This window comes from Panthera uncia (assembly GCF_023721935.1).
Source record: "Panthera uncia isolate 11264 chromosome C1 unlocalized genomic scaffold, Puncia_PCG_1.0 HiC_scaffold_4, whole genome shotgun sequence".
Lineage (NCBI taxonomy): Eukaryota > Metazoa > Chordata > Mammalia > Carnivora > Felidae > Panthera > Panthera uncia.
The window spans coordinates 1915717-1928675 of NW_026057585.1; the positions used below are offsets into that span (position 1 = coordinate 1915717).

Consider the following 12959-nt stretch of genomic DNA (forward strand, 5'->3'; position numbering starts at 1 on the left):
ACTTTAAAAAAAAACACACAGAGACTTAAAATCTAAACATTCTGGTTAATCTATATTGCCTAATATTGAATAAATAAGCAAGTAATCAAAAGTTTTCTTCATGGTAGAGAATATTTTATAAATCAGAAAGGCTGTGTAGTACAGTGGCTAAGAGTGTATATTCTAAAACCCTGAATGCCTGGAATCCTGGCTCCACCACTTACTAGGTCTGTTAAATTACTCGATCTCTTAGTGTCTCCGTTTTCTCATCTGTAAAATGGGATCATAACAATACCTACTTCAAAGCGTTGTGAGGACTGAATTAATTAATATGTGTAAAATGCTAGGAAAGGTGCCTAGCACATAGTAAGCACTTGATAAAAGTACAAAATTACCACCACTTTCATGGTCCATCTAAGGATCCTGAGACCCAAACTGACAAACCATTGCCATAAATCAAAAATGGTAACTGCACTTTGCAAATTCTCTGCAACAACTTAATCCTGTAGAAAGAGATTTTTTTTTTTTTTGCTAGCCCATGTTTATACAACAGCTTCTCCTGGCGGGGGGAGGGGCGCTGGAAAGGACTATATTGTACTGAGAGTTCCTTCAAATGAAGTGGAGGGGGAAAAAGAGGGGTAGAAGAAAAAAAGACTGGCCATTAAGTTGATAACTACTGAAGTATATTAATTAGTAGAAGGTTAGGAGTGGGGTGTAAATATTTAAAGTTTATATCAAAAATAGCTGAAGGGAGGGGCGCCTGGGTGGCTTGGTCGGTGAAGTGTCCTACTTCAGCTCAGGTCCTGATCTCACCTTTCCTGAGTTCAAGCCCTACCTCAGGCTCTGGGCTGACAGCTCAGAATCTGGAGCCTGCTTGGGATTCTATGTTTCCCTCTCTCTCTGCCCCTCCCCCACTCACACTGGGTCTCTCTCAAAAATAAACATTAAAAAATTAAAAATAAAATTAGCTGGGGGCGCCTGGGTGGCTCAGTCGGTTGAGCCTCCGACTTCAGCTCAGGTCACGATCTCACAGTCTGTGAGTTCGAGCCCTGCGTCGGGCTCTGGGCTGATGGCTCGGAGCCTGGAGCCTGCTTCCGATTCTGTGTCTCCCTCTCTGTCTGCCCCTCCCCCGTTCATGCTCTGTCTCTCTCTGTCTCAAAAATAAATAAACGTTAAAAAAAAAAAAATTAAAAAAAATAAAAATAAAAATAAAATTAGCTGAAGGTTATTCTTAACAGATTTTCTGCTCTACAACCGATTCTACTTTCCTATATCCACCTTTTCTTCAAAACAGACCAACCCATTCAATGGTTAAAAACAAGACAATATGGGGGTGCCTGAGTGGCTCAATCTATTAAGCATCTGACTTCAGCTCAGGTCACGATCTCTGGGTTTGTGAGTTCAAGCCTGGCATCAGGCTCTGTGCTCCTAGCCTCCGTCTCAAAAATAAATAAACATGAAAAAACAAAAACAAAACAATATGGAACTATCATGAACATAATAATTTCCACTAGTTCTTCAGAGCACTTGCTAATACACTACAGAGTCCAATCCATTTGGCTTTAACTGGGAATGTAATTTCCAGGACCATACCCAAAACAAAACTCTGCTGTAATTATTCTGAATACTCAGGATTTTAAGACCATCTGCACCATTATTATCATAATAAATAATTTGGATTTTTTTTACCTATGCTAAAATACATATATTACCTTCTAAAACCTAGATAGCAATTCTATGAGACATAGTTACTACCTCTACTTACAGATCACAAATTGGGGCTCACAATTTAAGTGTGGAGTCAGGTATTAAGTGAAGGAATTAAGATATGAATCTAGGTCTAATTCTAAAGTACGCCTTTTTCTACTTTTCCACATTGATTCCTATTTAATATTAAAAACAGGAGGGACAAATGAAGTAAAGAAATGGTAATCTGGTCAACTGCACATCAAGTCCAAAAAGAGCTATTATCTTGAACCTGCTGACAACCATATCTATCCTTTCTTTCACTAAGTTATAAAAAATATTTCTTTCTGATAAACAGAAATTAAAACAATTCAAGTTCTTGATTTATTAGTACACAAAATTACGTTGGCAAATATTTACTGATTGCTTACTTTGTGCCAAACACTGTTCTAGTTGCTTGGGGATACAGCAGCAAAGACCTAGCCCTGTCATCTGGTGGGAGAAGAGAAACAATAAGCATGTAAACAAATAAACATGGTAATTTCATATACTGAAAATAATGTGAAGTGATAGAAAGCAACTGAAGGGACCCCCTGAAATAAGGTCATTTAGGAAAGGCCTTTCTGAAAAAGTAATATATGAGGTTGAATCTAAATGATGAGGAAACAGAACTGGAAGAAGCCTGAAAGGTAGTAGACAGGACAGATGTTGTAGGAACTTTGAAGACCATAGTAAAAGTAGTTTAGATCTTAACCTGTTGCACTGGGATATCACTGGAGGATTCTGAAGCACAGGAATGACATCTGTTTATACTATAGAAAGACCACTTTTAAAAATGACAGCAATGGCAGTGCCTGGCTGGCTCAGTCAGTGAAGCATGTGACTCTTGATCTTGGGATTCTAAGTTCGAGCCCAGCAGTGGGTATAAAGATTACTTAAAAATAAAAAAATAAAAAAATCTTTTAAAAAATATGATGACAATGAATATTTCAGCCAGACAAATTAAAATAAGCCTGAATAAAATCAGTTAGAACCCATCTTCAAGAAGCCTGCTTGCGGGGCAAATGGGTGACTCAGTCAGTTGAGCATCCGACTTTGGCTCAGGTCATGATCTCACAGCTTGTGAGTTTGAGCCCGGCGTCGGGCTCTGTGCTGACACCTCAGAGCCTGGAGCCTGCTTCTGCTTCTGTGTCTCCCTCTCTCTCTGCCCCTAACCCACTCACATTCTGTCTCTGTCTCTCTCAAAAATAAACATTAAAAAAAATTTTTTTTAATAAAAAAATAAAAAAAAGAAGCCTGCTTGCTTTCTCTGAATTAGTTCCTTTAAAATGAACAAAAGCCTGTCAATACGTTATGAAACACAGGATCAAATGAAAATATCTTTGGAAGATCTAACAGTTCCTTAAATTCACACTGAAGACTAAACACAAATTACTAAATAATGAATGGATGCCAGAACAAAAAAGAGAAGCGAAAGTGACATCAGGAAAACGGACAGAAAGGCCGGGAATGCCAGGTACCTACTTCACAAATTTGCCGAAAGTAAACTTAGAAACCAAACTCTGAAAGAATCTCAACTGTAAAGAAGTATGAAACTAAACGAGGCCCAATGCATAAACTATTTTCACTGGGCCCTTCATCACTCTCCTGAATATTTCTCTCAAAAGGCTTTACTTACATTGAGATGAATGATGTTCATTAAATGTAAACACAAAAGGACTATATATACCCTTAACCATTTTAGAAAGTTCCATTCCACTAGGAAAAAAAAAAATCAAGTTGTTAGAAAGCCAAAAGCATTTAACTGTATAAACTATATATAATACACTTCAAATGAAGTGTTGTTTTCCTAGAGCAATCATTTTTTTTCACTCAAGACATCAACTAGGGAAATAAGCTTAGGCAAAATATCAACAAAGTAGAGGCAGAAAAATTCTGGCTTCATTATATCTTATTATTGCTAACTAGGAAAAAAATTCTAATTGTCATTTGAAATCCCACAAGGCAGGGATGGGAGTCAACCTATTCTTGCAAATGATGTAACCATACAGTTAAAGCACCAGAGCTCAAAGGTAGGGAATGTTAAATGCTTGTATAACTTAGTAAAAATGGTTTAAAACAAGAGAGAATATATTCTCAAACTCACGTGAGCACTTGCTACCACTGGTGAACCAAGTACATGAAAGACTAATTTTTTTTTTTTAATCTCGAAAACATTATTTTACAAAGTTAAATGTGGCCATTGTCATCTGGTATTTGTAGAGTAAAATCCTAACTCCACCCTTTTTCTGTGTAACGTTAAGGAATTTACTTGCTGAGCCTTAAGTTTCCCTACCTGAAATCAATGACTGAAAAAAAAAATCTACCTCTTAGGGTTATTGTTTTTAAATTTTTTTTTAATGTTTATTTATTTTTGACAAAGAGAGAGACCGCGCATGATCGGGGGAGGGTCAGAGAGAGAGGGAGACACAGAATCCGAAGCAGGCTCCAGGCTCTGAGCTGTCAGCCTAGAGACCGATGCAGAGCTCAAACTCACAGACCATGAGATTATGACCTGAGCCAAAGTCGGAAGCTCAACCGACTGAGCCACCCAGGCGCCCCTCTTAGGATTATTTTAAGGTATAATGAGATATTGTAAATATTTTAAAGTATTGTAGATATTTTAAAGTATAATGAGATATTGTAAATGACAATGGACTGGGCAGATAGCAGATGAGAGTCTTTGATGATGCCTGTTATCGTATGTTCTAACTTTACTTCTTGGAAAGAAAGTAACTTTGATCTATTAGTAAATCTAGGTAATCTTGTCTTGGTTCTACAACCTTTCTGGCATATGTTATTCAAAGAACCACAAGACATCTCTACCAACAATAACTTTATATACACAAATGGTCTGAAGACTGGGGCCTATGATTTCATAAGTTTTATCCATCTGTTCCCTAAAAGGTAAATACAAGTCCAAACATTACAGGGGCAATGGCAGAAGTGGAATAAGAAGAGTAACTAGAAGATGGGTCTCACTGGTGACATGCCACAGACAAGAAGCAACAAAAGACCTAAAAGTCAAATAGATATATATGGCATTAGGGTTAACCCTCTCTCTCTTCTCAGCCGGAAGCAACAGTGACTTCACACTTACTCCTAAAAGATTTGAAATGTTTTGCTGACAATCCATGCTTCCTGCCAGTTTAATATACTTCTTTTCTGTAGTAAAGCAGCAAAGTGGGAAAAAATCCCCCGAAGAGACAAAAAAGCAGTCACTGGAAAAAAAAAAAAAAAAGTACTACATATTTAAAAAGCACATTTCTTGATTTCCTGTTTTGATTACCTAGGACACCAAACTCATTTCTTTAAAAAGGCATTACAGGTGCTGAAAAATAGCCGGACATTTTTTATATTTTAAGGCATCAGTGATGACACTGACTACAGTTATTTCTGGTATCAAGAAGCCCGTATTTTATTTGCAGCTAACACGGGTGCAGGGAACCCTCCCAGGTGGTCCTCTCAGCTCTACGTGGAGCTCGTGTTACTTCTCAACATTCACCCAAGTAAGGCCCTTCTTATTACACATCACGAATTTAGGTCAACGTAAAATAGAGTGGTCCAACACATGCCAACCAAGTACGTGGGTTTGCTACTGCTTAAACCAAAGCTTGTCTATCATCAGGAAAACCATTTGCACGTCAAGGCCTATGAGAAACAAACGGACGCGACAATTTCCGCGAAGGTTCAGTAAAGCTAACAGCACCTCACAAGGCTCCGAAAAGAAGTAATACCTACATCCCGAAAGATCCAGGCCCAAGGGCCCAAGGTCACACACACCAAGTCAGCAGCTAGTAAAAAAATCCAAGAAATGATGAGCTTCCTGCAGTTCTGGGCAACCCTGGCTGGGAATGGAGTCTGGGCTTGGGAACACTCGCGTCAAAGCTTGAACGTGAATAACGCCAACCGAATGCAGTGACTCCGTGGGAAAACCCCAGGCGTTTAGGGAAGGATTTCCTTCCATTTCCCCAGTCTTCCCTTCCCTAGGCACCCCCAACACTCACATCTCCGGAGCCACTTCATCCAATGGTAGACGATAGTAGTGTGGTGTTTCTTGTTCTCTATACACCAAGACGACAGGCCTTGAATAGATTCCATGGTGTTGGTTACCGACTGGAATTTTCGATCCAACGAGGACTCCAGAGCCCCTGCCGAAGAGGCCGACGAGGAGGAGGCCTTACTGCTGCCTCCGCCGCCGCCGGCCGCCATCTTCCCGGTTTGCACAAGCGCTGCTGCTCCTCTGGCGGCCGCGCCGGCGGCGGCGGGAGCGGGCAAAACAATCACTGCGAGTGCGTGAAGGCCGTAGGTGGGGAGGGAGGCCAGGGGGTGGGGATGGTGCACGCGCTAGGCTCTTCGAGAGGTAGGACGGGAGGACCCGCTGCCGGGCACGCTGGCGGCTCCTACACGCTGGAAGGAGGGGCTGCGGGTATCAAAGGTTTATCAGAATTGTTCAAGGGGTTGTGTTTGAACCAGTCAATAACGGAAGAATTACGCAGAAAACAAGGTCCTGCGAAGCCTTTCAAAACGCCTGGCCCCGAAATTAATGGTTTTACACTCTTCGGCTCTCAAAGCTAAGGCTCTTCCCCACTCCAACGCCACACACACTCCTGTAAGGGTAGGCGTTAATATCTCAAATTTAATACTACCCGATTGCCCCTTCAGTTGCAGAAATCTTTCTCCTTTAGATCTTCTAGCACAGAAAAGGCCCAAGGCTACCTAATCAGGATTTTTTTTTGCAACGCAATAGCAGCAAAGGGACAGCAACAGTATCGCGCACGCGCTGCTTAGCCCCGCCTCCCCGCTTCCTTCTCAACCTAGAAAGCAGAGGGAGGCGTGATGGCGGGGCAATCTGACCAATCCAAGGGCAAGAACGAGAAGCGCGCGCAGAAGCCCGCAAGCCCCAAGGGCCAAGAAGGCTCTTCGATTATTTGTGCGCTTGCGCAGCAGATCAGCGTGTAGCGGGCTAGAAGGAAGAACGCAGGAGGGTGAGGGAGTTGGTCAAACTAAGGAGAGGTTGGGGGAGGGGCTTCACCGCTCCGCCCCGCCTTTTGCTTCCTAGCAAAGTCTCCCTCCTGGGGCTGTCCAGCTCACACAGCAGGCTGTAAAATTCCCACCGGTCAAAGGCCACTGTTACTGTCTGGCAGCTGCTGCTGCCGCCGCCGCCAACTCCTCGGGGCACCGACGCGCGACAAAGTGGCTGGCAGCCATCTTGCCGGGCCTTGGAAGATGCGCATGCGCCAGCCCCAGCGAGCCCTTCGCTACGCAGACTCCCAGACCAAACAATATTTTACACTCCCTTTGGACGATACCATTCACAGCCAGTAAGGTTTTTGGATTAAAGAGGAAGTGAATGAAGTAAATCCCCCGTAAATTTTTCGAGACGAGGAAGTAATAATAGGGAAGATGTGATCTCACCTTTGCCAATTATAATAATCTCACAATTGCCTAATACATTATAGTTTATAAGAGCCTTGGCTGTCTATTGTATTATAAATTAGCACAACCTCGATTAACCATTCCATCGTATCTGCGTACGTAAATCCTCTGGGCAGATTTGGAGGCTCCTGTGTCCCACTGAGCACATGCAGTTATTGTATTTTATGTCTTTTACCTCTACCCAGTGGACTCAACGTTTCTTGAGGCAGGGAACCTGTTTTGTGAAGCTCGTATTGATTAAATATATTGATTGAAGCTCATACTGATTGAACAAAAAGTTGAACGTTTTGTGCCAAGTACAGTTCTAGATATGGAGGAGTAAAACAGCAAAACAGAAAAAAAAATCCCCTCCCTGTGGGACTTAGTAGCAGGAGACCATAAACAAATATATATCAGGAAGTAATAACTTCTATGAAGACGTATGAAGCAGTAAGGAAGAGAGGATATTGTGTGTGTGATCCTATAGGGGAAGGGAAATGGTTTGGTGATCCAGGAAGGCTTCTGGAAGGAAGAGACACTATCTGAATGCTGAAAATAAGGCAACCAAGCAGGTATGGGGAAGGTAGAGAAGAACATACTGGCAGAGGTAACACCCAAGTGCAAAGGACCTAAAATTATAAATGTCTCGACATATTCGAGGAAGAACAAGGAGGCCAGTGTGGCTGGAGAAGAGCAAGAGAGGTAGAACATGAGGTCTGAGGTGAAGGGAGAGAGTTCATATAAGGCTTTGCAGGCCATTGTAAGGATTTTGGCTTTTAACTTTGAGTTGGGGAGCGGTTCTATGCAGAGGAGTTTTAAACAGAAAAATTACACGGCAATCTTTTTAACTGGTTGCTATGTTGATAATAGATTTAAGGGCCACGAGTCAAGGAGGCTGTTGAAATAATCCAGACAAGGAAACGATGGCTTGCACAAAAGTGGTAGCAAAAAGATAATGAGAAGTGGTGTCAGATCGTGGACATATTTTGAAGGTAGAGCCAAAAGAATTGCTCATTGGATTTAAGGAGAGTATGAGAAAAACGAGTCAAGTATGGCAGGCACTGGGGGTCGTGAGCTGAGCAACTACAACTGTGTTTCTCAGCCTTTTGCATTATCGTTGCCCCTAAAGATCCTTTTTACATTTTTTTCCCTAATCTCTCAGTCCCCATTGAATTTTAATGCCCAGATGCACTGTATATCTGTTTGTGTGCTGCATGTTTTATTCAATACAGAGTTAGGAAGTACTAAAATCTTTGAGGTGCCTGGCTGCCTCAGTTGGAAGAGTGTGCAACTCTTGAACTAAGGGTCATGAGTTTGAGCCCCACATTGGGTGTAGAGATTACTTAAATGAATAAAAACTTAAAAAAAAAGAAAGAATGTGTTGTGTATGTTTGGATTTTACGGATTTACAAACCACTGTAGTATCTAAGAATTCCTCATTGCCCAAGAACTGCATTCCTCCCTTTTGTGGGGTGACATTGCCCCCATTGAAAATACATGAAATATGGGGCAGCTGGTTGGCTCAGTTGGTTCAGCATCCAGCTCTTGGTTTCAGCTCAGGTCATGATCTCACAGTTAGTGAGATTGAGCAAAGCCTGCTTAGGATTCTCTCTATCCCTCTCTCTCTGCCCCTCTTCCACCACCCCCCCCCAAAAAAAAAAAAATAAAAAAAAAAAAAAAAAGAACCTTGAAAATGCATGAACTAGAAGAATGGAGTTGCCACTTTCTCAGATGGACCAGAAGAAGAAAGCGGGAGAAGCAGTCCTGTGAGAAATGAGTAGGAATCAGGATTTCAGTTATGGAAGCTTGAGTTTGAGATATCAGATACATAAATGGCACTAGACATGTGAGTCTGAAGTTCACAAGGAAGATCTGGGTAGGAAACATAAATTTAAGAATTTTCAGTATTGGAGCTTCTGGGTTGGTGAGCTCATAATTTGGAGACAGGCACCCAGAGAGGTCCTAGAAGCTCCATGCCCTTCCCCATAGCTGGCCCTGTGCATCTCTTCATCTGGCTGTTCCTGAGTTGTATTCTTCTATGATAAAGTAGTGACCTAGCATGTCATGCTACCCAGGGAACTTTCCAAACAAGTACTAAACATCCATCTGATTTCAGAAAAGGAGTAGATGAGACTTGGGTGACCAACAGAGTATAGGCTGGCTTCATTACATGATTCATGAGCCAGAATATTTTCTTCTCTTTAGACGACCTCTTCCAAAAGATTAATAAAAATTATGAAGTATATCTGGGGACCATCCAATAAATCTTTTTCCAATGTAATATATCTGTGTACATAAGGTAGTGTTCAGTGAATACTTGAAAAATGTACAAATTGTTCTTTCATATATGTTCATGAGCTGTATTCTTCACAGCAACAGAGCTCAGTTAAATCCAACTGCAAGTAGGTTACTGTAAGGTGTTTAAGATACACTTTTTTCTAGTCAGTTTTTCTCTTAATATTTTACTTTTGTTTAATAAAGCTTGCATGTTGCCCTAAAAAAAATAGGCAGTATTTAGGGCTGACTGGCAAGAAGAGCATGTAACTATCTCAAGGTTGTGAGTGTGAGCCCCATGTTGAGGGTAGCAATTACTAAAATAAGTAAACAAGCAAACAAAACTTTAAAGAAATGTCAGTATTAAAAAGAAAAAAGTAAAGAATTGTGAGTATTAAAGCCGTGAGATGGGTAAGGTTGCCTAGGAAATGAATAAGTATAGATAAGAAAAGAAGTCCAAGGACTAAGATATAAGGAACAACTTGCAAAGGATATTGAAAAGGAATGACTAGTGAAAGGAGAACTCAGAGAATAATGTTCTGAAAGAAGTAATGAAAGTTTGTCAAGAAGGAAGGACTAATCAATTGTGTCAGATGTCGCTGTGTAGGTTGCCTGAAGACTGAGATAACCACGGGATTTGGCAACAGAGTGATCTTTTTTTTAGTTTTTTTTTTTTTTAATGTTTATTTTTGAGAGAGAGAGAAAATATGTGAGCAGGGGAAGGGTGGAGAGAGGGAGACAGAGACTACAAAGCAGGCTGTCAGCACAAAGCCTGACATGGGTTCCAATCCATAAACTGTGAGATCATGACCTGAGCCAAAGTCAGACACTCAACCGACTGAGACCCCCAGGTGCCCTGGCATCATAGTCATCTTGACAAGGGCTGTTCCCAGGAAGTGAAGTGATAGAAGGTTCTAGAGAGAATGGGAGAAGTGGAAATATCCTGTATAGACAGCTCTTTCGAGAAATAAGATGGGGGGGGGGGGGGGGGGAGTGCCTGGCTGGTTCAGTTAGTGGAGCATGTGACTCTTGATCTCAAGGTGTAAGTTCAAATCCCACGTTAGGTATGGAGCCTACTTTAAAAAAATAAAATATTTAAAAAATATAAAAAATATGAAAGCAGAGAAATGGAGCTGAAGCTGCAGGGAAATGTGAAATCAAGGGGTTCTTTTTCTAAGATGGGAAATAATTGTAGCCGATGCAAATGAAAAATTGAGGATTAATTATTGAAACAGGATAGAGATGGGACAATTACTGGATTGGTTTCCTTGAGTAGATAGTTCCACAGACAGTTCCTTTCTTGTAATAGGAACATAAGTAATCTAGTAGAGATTTTGGTAGACTTGTTGGTGAGAATGTACAGAAATTCTCTTCAGTTGCTTCTTTTCTCAGTGACATAGGTGTGTACTATAGTAAGTCCTGAGGAAACACCCTCTTAAAAAGCTAATAATCTGTTAACTGCCAATTCTGGTGCATTATTTATAGGCTTCACCTTTCACTTTTCTCTTAGAAAGTGTAATAGTTGAGAGCAAGACCTCTAGGGGCGCCTCGGTGGCTCAGTCGGTTGGGTGTTCGACTTCGGCTCAGGTCATGATCTCACGGTTTGGGAGTTTGAGGCTGGCATTGAGCTTTGTGCTGACAGCTTGGAGCCTGGAACTTGCTTCAGATTCTGTGTCTCTCTCTGCCCCTCCCCTGCTTGTGCTCTGTGTCTCTCTCTCAAAAATAAACAAACATTAAAAAAAGCCCCCAAAATTTAAAAGAACAAGACCTCTAGAACCAGACTGCTGAAATTCAGGCTATGCCACTTACCAGCAGGAATTTTAGATAAATTTAACCTCTGTGATGCTATAATTATTAAATATGTTAACGCATGTAGAGTGCTTAGAGTAGTGCCTGGGTTAGTAAAAGTTTGATGATTATGTCATCTGTTATTACACTTAAACATTTTTTTAAGTTTATTTATTTTGAGAGAATGAGTGCAAGTGGGGGAGGGGCAGAAAGGGAGGGTAAGAGAGAATCTCAAGCAGTCTCTGCACTGCTGGCACAGAGCCTGATGTGGGGCTGGAACTCATAACTGTGAGATCACAACCTGAGCTGAAGTCAGACCTTAACCAATTGAGCCACCCAGGCACCCCAAACATTTCTTTTTTTTAATTTTAATTTTTTAATGTTTGTGTATTTTTGAGAGACAGAGTGTGAGCAGAGGGAGGAGCAGAGAGAGAGGGAGACACAGAATCCAAAGCAGGCTCCAGGCTCCGAGCTGTCAGCACAATGTCGGATGCAGGGCTCAACCTCAGAACCGCGAGATCGTGACCTGAAGTCAGACGCTTAACCGACTGGGCCACCCAAGTGCTCCTGAAACTTTCTTGTTTTTAAAAAATGTTTACTTATTTTGAGAGAGAGTGAGAGAGCGAGGTAGCGAGCATGGGGAGGGGCAGAGTGAGGAAGAATGAGAATCCCAATGGGCTCTGAGCTAACAGCACAGGGCTCAATCCCATGAACTGCAAGATCGTGACCTGAGCTGAAATCAAGAGTCCGACACTTAACTGATTGAGCCACCCCAGTGCCCCAACACTTAAACCTTTCTTAAAATGAATTTCCTTTTGCTTTTGTTACATGTACAATCCTTAATCAGACTCTACTAAACTAATGGCTTTCTCTGCCCATTGCTAGTTTTCTCATCCCGTGTTTACCAAAGTTCCATTTTTAGCCCTTTTGTCATTTCTCCTTATCCTCTCCTAAAGATTAAATTTTATAACCTGCATTCAGACATATTTTAGCTGGATATCCTACTTATCTTTGATTCCACCCCTTCCATCTAGTTATCAATCCAATAGACTTTTACATAGAAATCTCTTGAATGAGTTCCTTTTCCATTCCCTTGCCTTCTTCCTAACAGTTATCATTACCATCCTAATAAATTATACATCAATAGCATTGCAGTAAGTTTTCCAGTCTAGCTCTTCAGCTTATGTACTATTACCAGATGAACATCTTAATTTCCCTCCGCTCAAAACAAAGTGTCCCTTGTTACTTATCAAGTAAGAGCCGTGACTTTTAAGACGCTCTACAATGGTTCCAATCTAACGTCCCAGTATTATCTCAAATGCCTTCCCTCCGTGGCTCCTTGGGCTCCAAACTGTTCTTTGCCTTAAATATAGCCTGTCATTTTCTATTTATAATTAATTCTGTTCTTTATGCCTAAAGTGTCCTCTTCTGTTATCAAAATCCTACCCATCTTTCAAGAGCTATTTTAAATTGCCTCTTTCGTGAAAACTTCCCTGATCATTCCAACTGGATGGAATTTCTCTTTTGTGCAATAACATTTTCTGCCCTGAAATTATCTGTGTTTTCTTACCTCCAGGAATATTGCATTGAGTAACATGCAAAAGCACCTTGAAAATTGTAAAATGCTCAACAGCGTTATTACTGAATTGTCTTATCCAAAATAATTATTGGATATCTATATTCCAAAGATACTGACTTTCCCCCAAGATATTTCTGGAAATTCATCAAAATAAGCCACATACATGGAAGAGAAATCAGTCCAGTTACTTTATATT

At 41.1% G+C, this 12959-nt stretch overlaps 1 protein-coding gene across 8 annotated transcripts in view; it reads right to left on the bottom strand.

The window, feature by feature from the left end:
- The window catches only part of RPRD2 (regulation of nuclear pre-mRNA domain containing 2), an 86714-nt gene extending 79795 nt beyond the window's left edge, over positions 1–6919 (bottom strand). For 4 of the 8 annotated variants that reach the window (XM_049616371.1, XM_049616372.1, XM_049616370.1 and 1 more), the window contains exon 1: positions 5712–6919. In XM_049616371.1, coding sequence (XP_049472328.1) covers positions 5712–5916 — 205 coding nt within the window. In that variant the 5' untranslated portion in view covers positions 5917–6919. The remainder of the gene's footprint in view (positions 1–5711) is intronic. The other 4 variants (XM_049616374.1, XM_049616373.1, XM_049616376.1 and 1 more) reach the window with 3 other exon arrangements.
- Between the last annotated feature and the right edge of the window lie 6040 nt (positions 6920–12959).